General features: G+C 49.0%; 1 protein-coding gene across 3 annotated transcripts in view; it reads right to left on the bottom strand.

The window, feature by feature from the left end:
- The window catches only part of LOC138492605 (THAP domain-containing protein 2-like), a 530,416-nt gene extending 519,392 nt beyond the window's left edge, over positions 1 to 11,024 (bottom strand). The window contains exon 1 of one of the 3 annotated variants that reach the window (XM_069619894.1): positions 10,808 to 11,024. In XM_069619894.1, coding sequence (XP_069475995.1) covers positions 10,808 to 10,896 — 89 coding nt within the window. In that variant the 5' untranslated portion in view covers positions 10,897 to 11,024. The remainder of the gene's footprint in view (positions 1 to 10,807) is intronic. The other 2 variants (XM_069619893.1, XM_069619895.1) reach the window with 2 other exon arrangements.
- Between the last annotated feature and the right edge of the window lie 4,459 nt (positions 11,025 to 15,483).

The raw sequence follows: 15,483 nt of genomic DNA, 5'->3' as shown, positions 1-15,483 counted from the left end.
GATAGTAACCTACTATAAACATAAAGTGTTACCCATAAAGCTTTATGGATCAGAAACTAAATGCTGGAAGACCAAGCTGTATTGGGATAGGTATGAGGGCAAATTTTGGAAAACTGTGTTAAACCTTCCCGTGTCAGTTCCATTATCAATGGTTAGGCATGAACTAGGTTTAATTTCATTATATGCGCATTATCAATGGAAGATATGCTCACTATATCGAAAATGCCTAGAAGTGAATAATACTAACGGTTTATTAAAAATACTAGCAGATTATATTAAATCATTATCAAATACCTTTATCAGCATTTGGAAAGCTAGCAAGAATATCTGCTCGTTGCTGACATTTCAATTGAATTGCTTCTTAACAATCCCACTAGAGCCAAATTTAAGCTATGGGAAACAGACTGGATTGCAACTGAGATACAATGTCTAACTCACCATGATTTTGTGAAAAACCCATTAATGTTAAAACAATATGGGTCTATTGCTCCATATCTTATAAAATCACCAAATTGTAGTCACCGGGCAGGTCTCTTGCGTTTTAGAATGAACTTGTGGCATATGAGAGAAATTCTGGTACAATGGTATCTGCTAAAAGGAACAAAATATTATATGTAGATACTGTCAATAAGCCGTCAAAACTTTACTACATTTGGTGGCTGAATGTTCGAATCTTATATTACCCAGAACCATGTACTTTAGGAAACACTTTGAAAGTTATAGAGTTATGGATGAGGGAATGCTGTGGTACTATCTCTTTCATATTCAGACAAAATGTATTGGCTATGCGATTGTAAAAATTTTAGACACGCTTGGTTTGGGAACTAATAATGTGGTAACTTGAGATGAGTTAGGCAGACCAACTGCTATAGAGTTGTATAGAAAGTTGAGCTTTAAGGCCATGATTGTAAAAGTCCAAACATTACGTATTTTATTCCTTATTAATCAATTTTATTTTTTTCCTTTCTTTTTTTCATTTTATATAAATAGTTGAGAATTTTATAAGTTAAATTAATTAATTTTGAATTTAGTAAATTTTAAACTGTAATGTAATGATTCGACACTTACTTTTCTTTTCTTCTCTTGTTTGAAGTAATGTATACTTATTTCTGTTACTTCTTGTATGTAAAAATTGAAAGGTTGAATGTTTCAGCCGTATCAATAAAATAAAATAAAAAAAAATAAAAAGAAGCCTACTTTCTAGTTCGAAGACAAACTAACCACAACATTCCAAACTCAATTTGCGTAATTCATGGGGGAAATGCAGAAATCCATTACAAACATGCGGAGGGACATCACGGCCGTGCAGGAGTGGACAGATACCATGGAAAGGGCCTTACGAGAAGTGGCAGAGCAGACACGCAAAATAGATGCAGCCCTGGAAGACCTTGCAAGGGTAACCCAAAACATGGAACTACAGGGCAAAGATCTGGAAAACAGGTGCCGCAGATGAAACATACGTCTCCGGAACTTGCCGGAAGCAATTGGAGATGTAGATCCGAAACCCACAGCCATACAAATCTTCTCGGACCTCTTGGGGGACGAGAGGTCAGGAGAAGTCCTGATTGACAGGATCCACAGGACGGGCCCCAAACGACAAGAGCTGGTCGCGTGACTGAGAGTCATAGTAGTTGCACTAGCAAGATACCCCCCAAAAGAAGCCATATTTCGAGCACCCCGCTCAGCGGAACCAGTTACATTCAACGGAGTCGAAATATGCCTAGCACAGTCAACCCTCCAGAAAAGAAAGGAATTGGGAGCGATAGTAAGTGTGCTCCAGGCCAAGCGGATCAAATATAAGTGGACCTTCCCCTTCGGGCTTCTCTTCCAGTGGAAGGGTCGTCGACATAGGATTACAACAAGGGAGGAAGGGTGACACCTCCTACACATCGAGGAAGAGGACAAACGCCCCAAGGCAAGGAAAACCCTGTGACTCTCGCAATTCCCTAAGCCATGGAAATGGACGCCAGCTAGGCGGAACCGTTAGTGACCATAAGCGACTCCAGCTGTGGGCCCCACAGCACCCGGATCACCAAAAGGAAACACTCAGAGTGACACCAGCAACAAGCAGCTAACGTAACTCTGGATAGCGGACAATGTTCGTCAAGTGCGCAATACACCCAAGCATCAGGCCCTCGGGACGGAGGTCACAGACAGAAAGCCCCCATGATGGGGGCTTTAGGATGCCCCACAAGTTGGCCCTGGCAGGTTATGCAGATGCAACTCCTGGGCCACGGGCTCGAGGATCACATAGGTACTGTGACTCGCACCAGGGTGGGGAGGTTCCAGGGGGGAGAGGGAAGGATATCGGAGGGGGAGAATGGCAGTTTTGGGGTTAGCACAGGGGTCCAAGTTGGTGGCGGGAACCCCACACTAGTTCATTCCAGGCCAAAACCTCCAAGGCACCTGGGAAGTATAGAGAACAATGGTCAAGATTCTGACACTTAATATAAGGGAATTAAATACCCTGGTGAAAAGGAGAAAATTGGATAGGCTACTAGCATACCACACTCCAGATATCGTGGCACTTCAAGATACCAATTTCAAGCAAGCCGACAAACACTGCCTGAAACTTAGGTGGTAGCCACAGATTCTGCAAGCAAAAGCACAGGGTAAGATGGCCGGGGTCCTAATACCAACTAAGCAGCGGCTGGCTGCGCAAACAGTGACCTCGAAGGTGCATAAAGAGGGGAGATACCTGTTCCTCATGCTCCAGATACCGTCATCAACACTGACGATCGTGACAATATATGCACCAAACTCAGGACAAGATGGCTTCCTGAGGGCAGTCCTCACGAAGTTGGACTCCTTTAGTCAGGGGGAGATACTGGTGATGAGGGACTTTAATTTGGCATGGGACACCATGAGGGATAGGGCCACAGCAAACGCATAGACACGCCCCTCCATCGGCCGCGCTAAAGATGAAAATGGAACATATAGTACTACAAGATGTATGGCCGTGGCTGAGGGGGTCGGAACCAGGCTTCACCTTTTACTCCCAGGTACACCTCACCTTCTCCCACATAGATTATATATGGTCCTCCACCACACTTACGGGCAGGATTACAGAGGTGGACCAACACACTATTGCACTCTCGGATCAGGCCCCCATCTCTATGACACTTGATTTGCAGCGGAACAGGCGGGGGGTATGGAGTTGGGGTTTTCCCAAGGAGGTACTTACAGATTCAGTCATGAGGGGGGACCTGGAGGGCAAAATCAGGGAATACTTTGAGTACAATGCCGAATCGGATGTTCCCGGGGCGGTGGTATGGGGGTGCTTTTAAAGCAACGCTCAGAGAGGAATTGATAGCCCTGAGAGCACGGTGGCTTAAGCAACAGAGGGCCCTTGGAACAAGACCTCAACGATATTATGGGCAAAATGGTCCATGACCCAAGTAGGAAGCTGCGGAAAGCATACCAGAACGTGAGGGGGAAGTGGAACCTCCTGCAGACGAAGGAGGCGGAAATGAACCTTCTAGCGCTAAAGCAGAAATATTATGTACAGGCTAACAAGGCAGACACATTCTTAGCTAGACAGGTGAAGCAAAAAGCGGCCTCCTGAATGATTCAGGGGATCATTAACCCCCTTGGGATCAGAGTAAACACCATCCCCGAAATTATAGAGCAATTTGTCAACTTCTATACTGCACTATACCCCGGGGGGCCGTGCAGCCTTAGTGGCGGATATTACCCATGGGAAGTGATGCGATCAGGCACCTAACCCTTAACAAGGCCCCGGGGCCGGATGGTTACCCAGCAGCATTCTACCAGGCATTCCAACAGACACTAGCACCTAAGCTAGCCTCTTTGTTTGAATCCTTTAGCAAAACCGGTCATATCACCCAAACGATGGAGGATGCCAAAATGATTCTGTTCCCCAAACCAGCTAAAGACCTGGCACATTGCGGGTCCTACCGACCCACTGCCTTCATAAACATGGAGGCAAAAATATACACCAAGATTCTAGCCAATAGATAAGAAACCCTCCTCCCACAACTAATCCACCTGGACCAAGTCGGATTTATCAAATATAGGCAGACCAACGTGAACATCCGGAGGGCATGTCATATTATAGAGAAGATCCAACGGAAAGGGGACCTGGCTATTCGCCTCTCGCTAGACGCTGCAAAGGCGTTTGACAGGGTGGAGTAGTCCTTCCTGTTTAATACCATGGAGACAATGGGCTTTGGGTCGGGATTCGTTAACAAAGTCCGAGCAAACTACAGCAATCCAGTTGCTGGCTGCTGATAAATGGAGACCTCTCCCAGCCAATTAGGTTGGAAAGAGGGACCAAACAATGCTGCCCCCTCTCCCTGCTACTATACACTATCCACCTGGAATCCTTCCTCATCGCATTACGCGGTGGCCGATCCGGGGAATCAACTTTGGGAGGGGGAACACACAGTAATGGCATATGCGGATGACATGCTCCTTACCCTCACGGATCGAGAGTCTTCTTTGCAAGGGGTGGTTCGGGAAATTGAAACTTTCAGGGCAGAAGCGGGCCTGAAAGTAAACATAACAAAATCCAAAATACTGAATCTCACAATAGAGGGGCAAAGGCTTCAGAGGTTCAAAATGTGTCACAATTCCAATGGGTGCAGGGCAGCATCAAGCTTTTGGGGGGGGGGTCACTATCACACAGACACTGCAGGGGCTCTATAATGCAAATGATCAACTCCTCCTAGCACTCCTCCAACAACAACTGCACAAATGGGCCCTCTCTCTATATCATGGCTGGGCTGGATAAACACACTCAAAATGGTGGTGCTTCCCAGGATTCTCTTCCTCTTCCAGGCACTCCCGATCCCGGAGTGCTTCTTTCAGACACTACATAAATTGATAATCCACTTTATCTGGAACAACACAGCTCCACGCATGGCGCTGAAAGCTCTGATGACCCCAACAAACAAAGGTGGGTTAGGCCTGCTGAACTTCTGTATGTACTTCTGGGCAGCCCAGGTACAGGTGATATAGGGAATTAGTTTGTAGAAGGCTCCTAGAAAAGATGGATCCAGATGGATATGGCGGTGGCGGGCGCTCCCCTGAACAAGGTTCTTTGGCTACACAAAACGGATTGCCCACATAATATACACATATCCGAGATTACAAAACTGGTAGCGAACTCCTGAGATAATATGGCCAAACACAAGAAGATCACTTCTTTCCCATCACCCTTCGTAGCTCTATTTGGTAACCCCCAACTTACCCGGGGCTGGAAAAAGGGGCTTTCGTGTCCTGGAAAGAGGCGGACCCACTAAAGCGAGGGACATGTTTCAAGGGGAAAAATAAATCTTTCCTCCAATGTAAATCTGAACTGGGTCTGTCGGAGGGCGACAGAATGCAATACTTCCAATTACGGCACTGACTGCTGAATCCTGTCATGCGTGAGGCAGCAATTCGCCCCCTCACACCATTTGAGAAATTCTTGGTCACTAAAACGGGGGACAGACACCTTATATCAAACGTTTATATTAACTGGGCCTCGATGCAGTGCCTAACGCAGACCTAAAATACAAAGCCAAATGGGAAGCCACGTTGGGCAAACCTATCCCAGAGGAGGAGGAGTGGGACCAATTATGGAAAGATATCCCCCAAACTTACTCAGGCCATTCGAATTAGGGAGTTCTGGTATAAAATCATGGTTCACTGGCACTATACACTGGCACGACTGCGGCAGCTGTATCACTTTGTCTCCCAGAGCTGCTGGCAAGATTGTGGGGCTGTGGGGGACTGGTTGCACATATGGTGAGAATTCCCAAAATTGGGGGAATACTGGAGGTCAATCACAACATGCATGCACTGTGCGGGGAGCAGGGGCACAGATGCCCTAAAGAAAGTCTGCTCTGCATGGGGCGGGGGCAACTCGACAAGTCTTGGGCGAAGCATAAACGAAAGGCATATGCAAGTCTCTCGCTGGCAGCCCTACTGGTTATAGCCCAGAAATGAAAAGCCAAGGACCCTCCGCTCGAACAAGACTGGTTGGCTAAGGTTTGGAACTTTGTGTCACTGGAGTGGATTACATATTCCCTCCAAGGGAATCAAGCCAAGTTTACATTGGAGTGGGAGGGTATTTTGGACTTCCTACATGATGACTTTAGGGAAGCATACTGCCCCCAAAAACTTCGAATCCCAGGGATAGAGTGATGAGACTTTGTTGGAGCGATAACCTTGGAAGTATGGGGGTGACGAGGGTTTACATTTCCTCTATCTGTTGGTTTGTTTGTGTTATGATAAAATATCAATAAAAAGATTGGGATAAAAAAAAAGAAAAGGGGGATGCCATGTCTCGCCTGTGTGTACCCCCCTCCCAATCCCCAAGGAGCCTCCACCCAGGTGATCCTCCACCACTTCTCCACCCCCAGGGTCGGGATCCAAGAGCTATGGCCTTTCCCTGGCCACCTGAGCAGAGGATCCAAGGGGAGTAGGAGTGAGAATACCCTCAGGTTTCTCACACCATCCTGAATGGATCAGCATTGCGACCCCAACTAAGACTATAGTGGTGGATGCTCCAACTCCAAGACTACGGGTGACACTCCAATTCCGGCGGATAACCTTTCATGGCACCCAATGTCCCAGGAACATGAACTAGAGACCGAGACCCAAGAAGTTGAGACATTGGTGCACGTGATGTCACACACGGCCGTTCCAAAGTCCATGTTCAAATTGTAGAGGAGACACAAAAACACAGCGGAATGAAACAGGTAGTTGATCAACCGAAAGGAGGTCACTGGAAGTCTATTCCGGGGAACCAGGCTCGGATCTGGTGGTATGGATGCCACCAGATCATTCATGGCAGGCCTGTGGCGATTAAAAGGGGAGCTGTCGGTGGGCGCGCAAGACAGCCTATTAAGGGGATCCAAAATCGTTGTACCACTGACACTGACACTCAGAGTGCTAGACATAGCACACACAGGACACCAAGGGGCCACGAAAACCAAAGTCAGGCTGAGGGAGAAAGTGTGGTTCCCGGACCTAGAAAAGCAGATGGAGGAGCTACTGGAGAGGTGCAAGTGGTGGCAAGCAACAAGACCACCAGAAAGGGCACCTCCAATTGAATCAGTCAAAGGACAACTACACCATGGCAGGCAGTAGGTGTGGACTTTGGAACGATCCAGACTGGTAAGCATTTAATAGTGCTTTTAGATGAATTATTTTGATTCCCTGAGGTGCAGTTTACAACAATTACAACGTCTATGGCAGCTCAATGCGTTATCCCAGTGCTTCAGGACATATTTGTAAGGCATGGACGGCCAGAAATGTTGGGCTCAAGACAATGGAGCACCATTCCAAGGACAACCATTTTAAGCGCAAGGAGTCAAACACATTCGGATCACGCCATGCTGGCCCAGGGCGAATGGAACGACGAAAACTTCACGAGGACCCGCAATAAAGTTTTTCGCATTGCACTTTCAGAGGATGCAAAGCTGAAGGAGGCTTTAGGACTTTTCTAGTGGCATACCGGACGGTTTAGGACGATTTTCCCACATCCAAAGGTTCGAACACCAAAAGTTCGAACCTTTGGAGTTAGCATTGAAAAAAAAAAACGGGGTCTGCGGGCTGTCCCCCGAATCGCCCCGCTCACTATACTTTATACTACTACACCCGGAGCCTTCCGTTACAAAAAAAAAAGAAAAGAAAAGGACCCTGCAGCGCCAGTTCCCGATCACGGAAGTGAAAGGGAACTGGCTCTGCAGGAACCAGCGTGAAGATGAAGGTAAGTGGGGTTTGATTTATGTTGGGGGTGTGTTGGGGGTGTGGGTGGGGGTGTGCTGAGGGTGTGGGTGGGGGGTGTGTAATGGGTGTGTTGTGGGTGTGAGAATGTACGTGTGTTGGCATGAGAAAGGTGCAAACTTTTGGTAGTTCGCACCTTTCTCGTGTGAACGATTTGCCCGCTGTACTTTCAGCCATGGGCAAATCACTCGGATTCATACCGGACGACCCCTCACTCGACCACCGGAGTGTCGCTGGCAGAGGCACTCATGGGACAGAAAATCCGCTCTGCGATGCCAGAGCACCGCTCCAGATGCACCACGGAAATGGACATCGAAAGACTGCCCGAGTGTTAAGGTGGACGTCACGTGGACGTTGCGTACCTGTATTTCCTGAAGACGGCCGAACTGGAGAAGCCAGACTGTAGCTGCAGGAAGTCAAATGAAGAAAAGATGACGTAAGGAAGCAACCTCCACCCAGCCCTGATAGAACAGGTATGGATGGGGATCCGCTCCTGACGCCACGGAGACACTTCCCTGCGGATTATCGTGACGCCAGGACAGTGCAAGCACTGACAGGGAAGGTAGATGATTCAGGAATGTCCAGATCTGAAGATGGATACTCCAAGGTACGATGAAACTAGCCAGTGAACTCTGTCCAGAAGAAGTCGCAGAAGTATCCTGGAGCTCTGATGATAAACAGCTGAAGACAGGAGCTGGTACCCCGGCAGGAAGACACAGGCAGAGAATGGTGGGGGGAACAAAAACAGGAGGAACAGGGAACAGCAAGTACAATGAAGGCAGGATCCTCAGGTGAACTGGTACAGAAGGGAAACTGATGCCAGAAGGGGATGGCCAGGAGACAAGGAAAGGGAACCCAAGGGAGATGGCTCCAAGGGAGGGACTGGAACCTAGGGAAATAGGAGCCCCAAAGGAACTCAGGGGGCTGGGAGAAGACCAGAGGTCAGGGAATCCAAGGAGGGAAAAAACGGGACTCCATAGGGACTCAGGACTGGAGACCAGGCAGGACGCCAAAAACAGGGAACCTGGACCAAGGCTACTAGCTTTAACAGGGAAAATCAGGGTGGAGAGCGCAGCGGCGAGTCAGGAACGAACCGTGTTAAGACGCGATCCGTTCCCGTACTCGAGCGCAATAAAAAGCCCTCGGCACGGAACTGAGGCTTGAAGCGCATGCCGCACCGCGCATGCGCCGACTTCCCCTGACAGCAGAACGAGGCTTGAAACGCAAGCCCAAGCTGCCAGGGTCTGGTTTCCCCGGCGTGCATCCGCGTCTCTTAGGAACGAACACGGATGGGCGTCGGGGAACCAATCCGCCCGCCAGCCGGAATCTGGGGTAAAACCGCCAGGATCGGAAGCGTTTACCCGAGGTAAGTATCCTAACAGCGAGGCGCAAAAGATAAACAAGGAAACAGCGCGATGAAGGCTGGAGACCTCAGACATTCAGGGGGGAGACACAGCGCTCATGAAGAACCGTCACCCCACGCACAAATGAAGCTTACTGTACGAGGTGTCCCTGCGGACCGTGATGGAAACAAAAGGGTCCACGGTCACGGCCCGAAGGGATAAGGAAAGTGTCACAAGGAACTGCAGCTGGTTCTGGCGAATCGACCGTCAGGGAGAAAGAACCCCCAGCATGGAAAACAGATACAAACACCAAAGTGACAGCGAGTAGGAAGACCCAACAAGATCGGTTGATCAAATTCCAGAGAGACAAGAGGTGGACAAGGATCACGAACGTCCAGCAGGAGAATAACGGTACCCAGCAAGGATGGCGAGAATATTGCCGACACGACACGAGATTATGTGGTGGAGTGAACATGGATGGGCTGGCATCCAGAACTGGTAGACTTATGTTTATGTTGATTTATTGTGCACTGGTTAAGAAGGGATGTGGTGACGGGAGCACATCACCAGCGAGTGGGCGCGCTGCGTCACGGGCAACAGCTAATAAAAGGTGTGAGCGGCAGTACGTAACCACCGAACCTGGTGTCCTAGTCATTATTCAATGTAAGTCCACATCCCGTGCGGCCTACATAACATGAGGTATGGGGACTTTGTGATTGAGTGACTAGGAGTCATCTTCTCAAGAAAAGGAGGCATGTGTGGGCACTAAACTCGCAAGACTGACCCACTCCGTGATCGCAAGTGACTTCGCACACAAGGTAAAGAGAGTGTAAGAGAGGACGTGGAAGATCATGGAGAGCGGTCGCATCTACACCGCGCTGCTCCTGTTGATCAAGAACATTTAAGGGATCAACCATTAGAGTGCTGGGAGTTGAGTACACTATTATGAGTGTTTGTCCGTCGACGTCCATGCTCCTGTATATATCTGAATGTTGTGTGATCAAATAAATAACTCCTCTTACACACCAATGGTGTAGTTCCTTATTTCTGTGTAGTCCACAACACCAGGATTACACAATTTGTTTTGTTCAAGTGAATGAGCCGTGGACAGAATCAAGACCCCACTGCTGACAGTTTTGCTATTAGAATACAATTAATGTAGGAATTGTGAATTATAAACGTTTCTCTTTTCACTGGCAGCATTGTACAAGCAACCACAAATTTAAAATGTTTAGGCGCATAGTCAAATGAGATCGTGGCACGACATAGTTGCTAGAATGAAAAACCTCGAGAAGTGATTTCTAAGATTTGACACCTGCCAGAAGCACCTGCCTAGTGCCTACTACTCATTACCATAGCGCTTTAATGGTATGGTCAAAGCTACACGTACTGCCAAACCTAATTGTATTACATATATATTTCTTCACACAAACTTAGTGAGGTGATCCTTCTGGAACCTTCCTCAGCCGGGAGACTCCAGGCTCACGTCCACACAGATCTATAATATCATACACCTGCTTTCCCTAATGTCTGTCACAGGCACCAGCCTGCATCCAAGCGGTCTGGGGAGGTACCTGGATGTTTCTCTGAGGTGGGAGGGGGCAGTTAGTCCTCATATCCCACTCCGAGGGGGGAGGAGTCAGTAGGGGAGTCCTAGTTCCTCCCCCCAGAAGTGGCTCCGCCCCTCCCTGGCCCTCCCTCTTAGAGCATATACCCCATTCACTCACTTATGGAAGGTAACCGCCCTCCCCACGCCGTCTTTGCTGGCCGCCCGGTGCCGGTTCTTGCAGTTAATGGCTGAGCAGTAGGTCGGCATCCTTCAGGCTCCCTTGTCAGCAACACCAACGATGACTGACCAAAGATGGCGGCGAGGGGAAGACAGGGATGGGTCCGCCCCACGGGCAAGAAGGCTTTCACGTCACAACCTGGACCGAGACAGAGGGCTTGCATGTCAAAGTCATAAACACAAGAGAAAGACAAAATCGCCTTAGACGGCCAATATTATCATAATAAAGAGAAGAAAAAAAATCAACATTTGCCTCCAAGCCTATGTAATGTAGGGTGACCAGATCTTCACAATAAAAAAAATCAGGTACAAACATAAAAGAAGGACTACCACAGCCACATTTGGTGGGTCGTGGCTCGTGGGATATCACAGTAATCCGGCCCATACAGGGTGCGGATTTGTCAGTGAATGTAAGCATGTTAAAAATCACAAGGGCTTTTGCTCTGCTTGCTATTACAGGCCTTTACTATGTATCATTTTCTAACCAGTCTCTGTGGCACAATCAGTTGTGATGGTGTGAATAAATGCAGACCTCTCACGCGCTTTTGGCGGGTGTCACCTGCCACTTAAGCAGCGCTCTCACCCGCCAAGCCCCTTACATTCCCGTATTAATCAATGGGCTTTCACCTACCAAATACAAATTCGCAAGGCGTTAAGTGGGTAGGGGCTAGCAGGGGCTGAGCCCCTGCAGTCTCCAGAAAGGGCTCCAGAGCCGACACCGACACATCAGGCAGCCTGTGCAGTGGCTGCACGGTTAAACAAGCTGCCTACAGGTGTCAGCACTTCAAATTAGAAAAAAAGAAAAAAGACATGCCTTTTCTTTTTTCTAAACCGAAGTACTGTAACCGTGCAGTGTGGACTGCCTGATGTCTATGTACTCAAACAGGAGGAGGGCTGGACTGCCCAGTTCTCCTTTTGTTTCTGAGTAAATAGTCATCACCCAGCATGAAGCCCCTTTGCTTCATGCTGGCTGATGACCAATTACTCAGAAACAAAAGGAGAGCTGGGCAGACCAGCCCTCCTCCTGTTTCAGAGTACAGAGTTATCAGCAGCAAGTAAACCTTTCATTCAAGGACCCATAGTTAAAGCACTGCCTATCACGCGGCTCCTTGAATGAAAGGGCTACCTACTGCATGTGAGTTGGAGCAGACTGGTGTCACACCTTGGGTGCGCCCAACCATTTCTTTTGTTTAAAAGGAGGGGCTGGCTGCTTCAAAGTTAATAATGCCTGTATGCCCCAGCTTTACTTTTACTAGCTCCCCCCTTAGGCTCGGTAGGGGTGCTCGCGTTAGGGGGCATGGCCAAGTACTCAGGTACTTAGGCCACACACCCTAAGGAGAGCCCCCCTCAATTTCTAATCCCACTTAAAGCTCTGCAAATTCAGGTGTTTTCACCCACCCAGGGACCACAAAAGGTTGAGAGCTATGTACATGCATGTGCCACAACTTGCTTTTCCTTGCACAATCTCTGCACACTTGTGCATTTGAAATAGCACTTCTACAGTGCCCACAGCCTTCCAAGATGGCCGCACCAAGATTCATGCGAGCCTTCTCCTATGCCTGGCCCACCTCCCCCTCCTATTGGTTGCCCTTGGCTAGATCAGCCAATAGCAGCAACCGGGAGGCGGGAGCCGGCCCTTTCTTCTAAGGCCCTCATCGAAGGCCCCTGTCCACTACAGGTATGCAATGGTTGCTAGTGCTTGTGTGTTGAATGCTCCCCCTATGGTCACCTGTGTGTTGAATGCTCCCCCCCACCCTCCCCCTGTGGTCGCTGTGTGTTGAATGCTCCCCCACCCCCCCAATGGCCGGCTGTGTGTTGAATGCTCCCCCCACTCCCCCCTATGGTCGCCTGTGTGTTGAAGGCTTCTCCCACCCCCCCTATGGTCGCCTGTGTGTTGAATGCTCCCCCCACCCGCCCCCATGGTCACCTGTGTGTTGAATGCTCCCCCCCATCCCCTATGGTCGCATGTGTGTTGAATGCTCCCCCCAAACCCACTATGTGGTCGTCTGTGTGTTGAACTTTCGCTGTTCCCCCCATCCCCCTCCCCTTCCTCCTAGCCATGCCCACCAAAAACGGTCCCTAGACACTTGTCGCTGTGCCACCTATATTGACTTTATGCATTGTATGCTGATGCAGCCCTTCATGACGGGGTTGTGCATCATGTATGTGCCACCTATATTGACTTCATGCATTGTATGCTAATGCCGCCCTTCAAGATGGGGTTGTGCATCATATCTGTGCCACCTATATTCACTTTATGCATTGCCTGCTGTTGCTGCCCTTCAATTGAGGTCAGGCAACTGTTTTGTCTCCTCTAGCACTTATGTAACCAAGTTAAGCCACCCTCTGTAACACGAGGCCCAGCTACATGCATGTATGTTTTGTCTATTTTTCATAAGAACTTTGTAACTAAGTAAGCCTTCTTAACAGCGCCACGATGCCAGAGGGCAGTTGTAGGCTTTACAAATACAAATAAATAAATAAATAAACATACCAACATTTTGCGACCGCTGGAAGAGAGATTTTGTAACAGGAATCTGGAGAATGCAATTTTCCCATTAGATTTCATTGGGGTTAGAAATATTTTGGAAGGGAGAAAGTACTAATTGTACCATTTTTGATTTAAAAGTCGTGAGTCTCCCAGTATCGGTGTGGATGTTAACCATACATCATTCCAACCTTTTGCAGTACATGGGAGGGAGTATTTGTTGTAAAAAGCAGCAGAACAGAATGTTCCCATTGGATTATATTGGGGTTAGAATTATTTTATGGGGGAGAAAGTTAAAAATACTAATATTTTTGTTAGAAAAATCGCGAGTCTCATGCCTGAATCGGGCGGGTGGGCATGTATACTGATGCAACACTAATACCACTCCAAAGCAAGTGTATCAGTAGACTGTGTCACGTAGGCCCATGAGACGTGTGTCCTGGTGAGACATGGGGCATGCATGCACAGACTGACTGCTGAGATTCCGCTGTCACAGGCAACATCACTGCCGAGCATCATTACTCACACATGTAAATGTCAATATGAACGTCTATGGGTCGTGCACCGCACAATGTTGCCACTTGCGTTGTCTCTTTGCTCTCTGGTGGGTCTGCTATGGAGGTAGTGTTGGGGCAGATTGTTAGTGGGATTGAGAGGGAGAAGAGCAAGAGGGTTTTGATGTGCTGTTGTCAGCTTCAGTGTTGCAGAACCAGTCACTGAGCATTGGAGCCTTCTGTGCTTGGTAGCTGTCATGTGGTATTGATGCATGAATGTGTATGGCTTGTCCTCATTGCAGGTGTCGTGAAGTGCGTGCAGTCAGTGGTGCAGTAGAGGCATGGTTATGTTCAGTTCAGACTATGAGGGTGCATAGCAATCCGTCTCAGGGAGCAGAACCCAGCATGATACAGATGAGGCACATGAGGCACAGTGCCTGTCTCAGGGGGCAGCAGGAAGCATAAGACACAGGCATACCATTAGACTAGATGCACGATGTGCCTACCCCACACTTACAGGCTAATTAACACAGTTCTGCCACATGCAAGACAAGGCTAACCTTGTGTCCTTTCCCCTTGTAGGTGAGACTGGATATCCGCTGTTTCCGTGGCTGATGACCCCTCTGAGGGATCCCCAAATGCAGGAGGGAATGGCATACAACAGGGTGCATGTGAGGACCAGGGGAACCATCAAGCGGACCTTTGGCCTCCTAAAGGCACATTTCGGATGTCTACACAGTCCTGGGGTGGGGGTGCACTCATGTACAGGCCAGAGAAGGTGGGGCAAATAGTCCTGGCCTGTGAAATGTTGCATAACATCTGCGTCTGATGCAACATACCCATGCCCTCAGATCTGGACATTCCTCTGCCAGAGGATGAGGATGATGACGATGCAGCACCAGCCAGGCCCAGGCGCGTGTACATGGAGGCCAGGGATGGGAGCATGGCCCATCAAGAACTCATTAAAAACTTCTTCTGAGTACCTCTTTCACTCTGCACTTTCCTTGCACCATACTGCATATGATGTGCAAACACAGTGCATACTTGAACCAAAAGAAGGAATGTCCACTCATTGCTTTAAGTGAAAACTAGTATGTATTGATCAAAAATTCAAACTACAACACCCTGTGCCACCCTTCCCCCTCCTAACACACTCTGTCCCCGCAAACACACCCCTCACACCCCTTTCCCAAACACCCCTTCCCTTTCCTCACACATCCCCCTTCCCTTCCCATCCCCACACACCCTGCTCCCCCTCCCCATAAAACCCTCCCCTTCTCCACACACCCTGTCCCCACACACCCCAAGCACCCATAGGTCCCAATGTCAAACACAAGAGTGTCCCTTTTTAGGCTTCTTGGCCACAGAGCCCTTGGCTGGCTCAGGCGTAGCTGTTAGCCGCTGGGAGCGGTGCCTCAAGCTGCCCTGCTGCGATACCACTGGGGTTGTCACAGTTGAGAGTGGGTCAGACTCCTGGGCCCCAAGCTCTCCAGGGTGACCTGCAGGGTGTGGGAGAGGGACTTTGCCATTACTGACACTCCCTCATTCCCCTCCTGGACCCTTTGGGCAAGGGTGACGAGGGTAGCGGTGGTGCGTCCCAGCTGATGACTTGCACGCATTCCCTCATGAGGTGAA

This window comes from Ambystoma mexicanum, chromosome 10 (genome assembly GCF_040938575.1).
Source record: "Ambystoma mexicanum isolate Mex_15411 chromosome 10, UKY_AmexF1_1, whole genome shotgun sequence".
Taxonomy (NCBI): domain Eukaryota; kingdom Metazoa; phylum Chordata; class Amphibia; order Caudata; family Ambystomatidae; genus Ambystoma; species Ambystoma mexicanum.
This window is presented reverse-complemented; position numbering and strand designations above follow the sequence as displayed.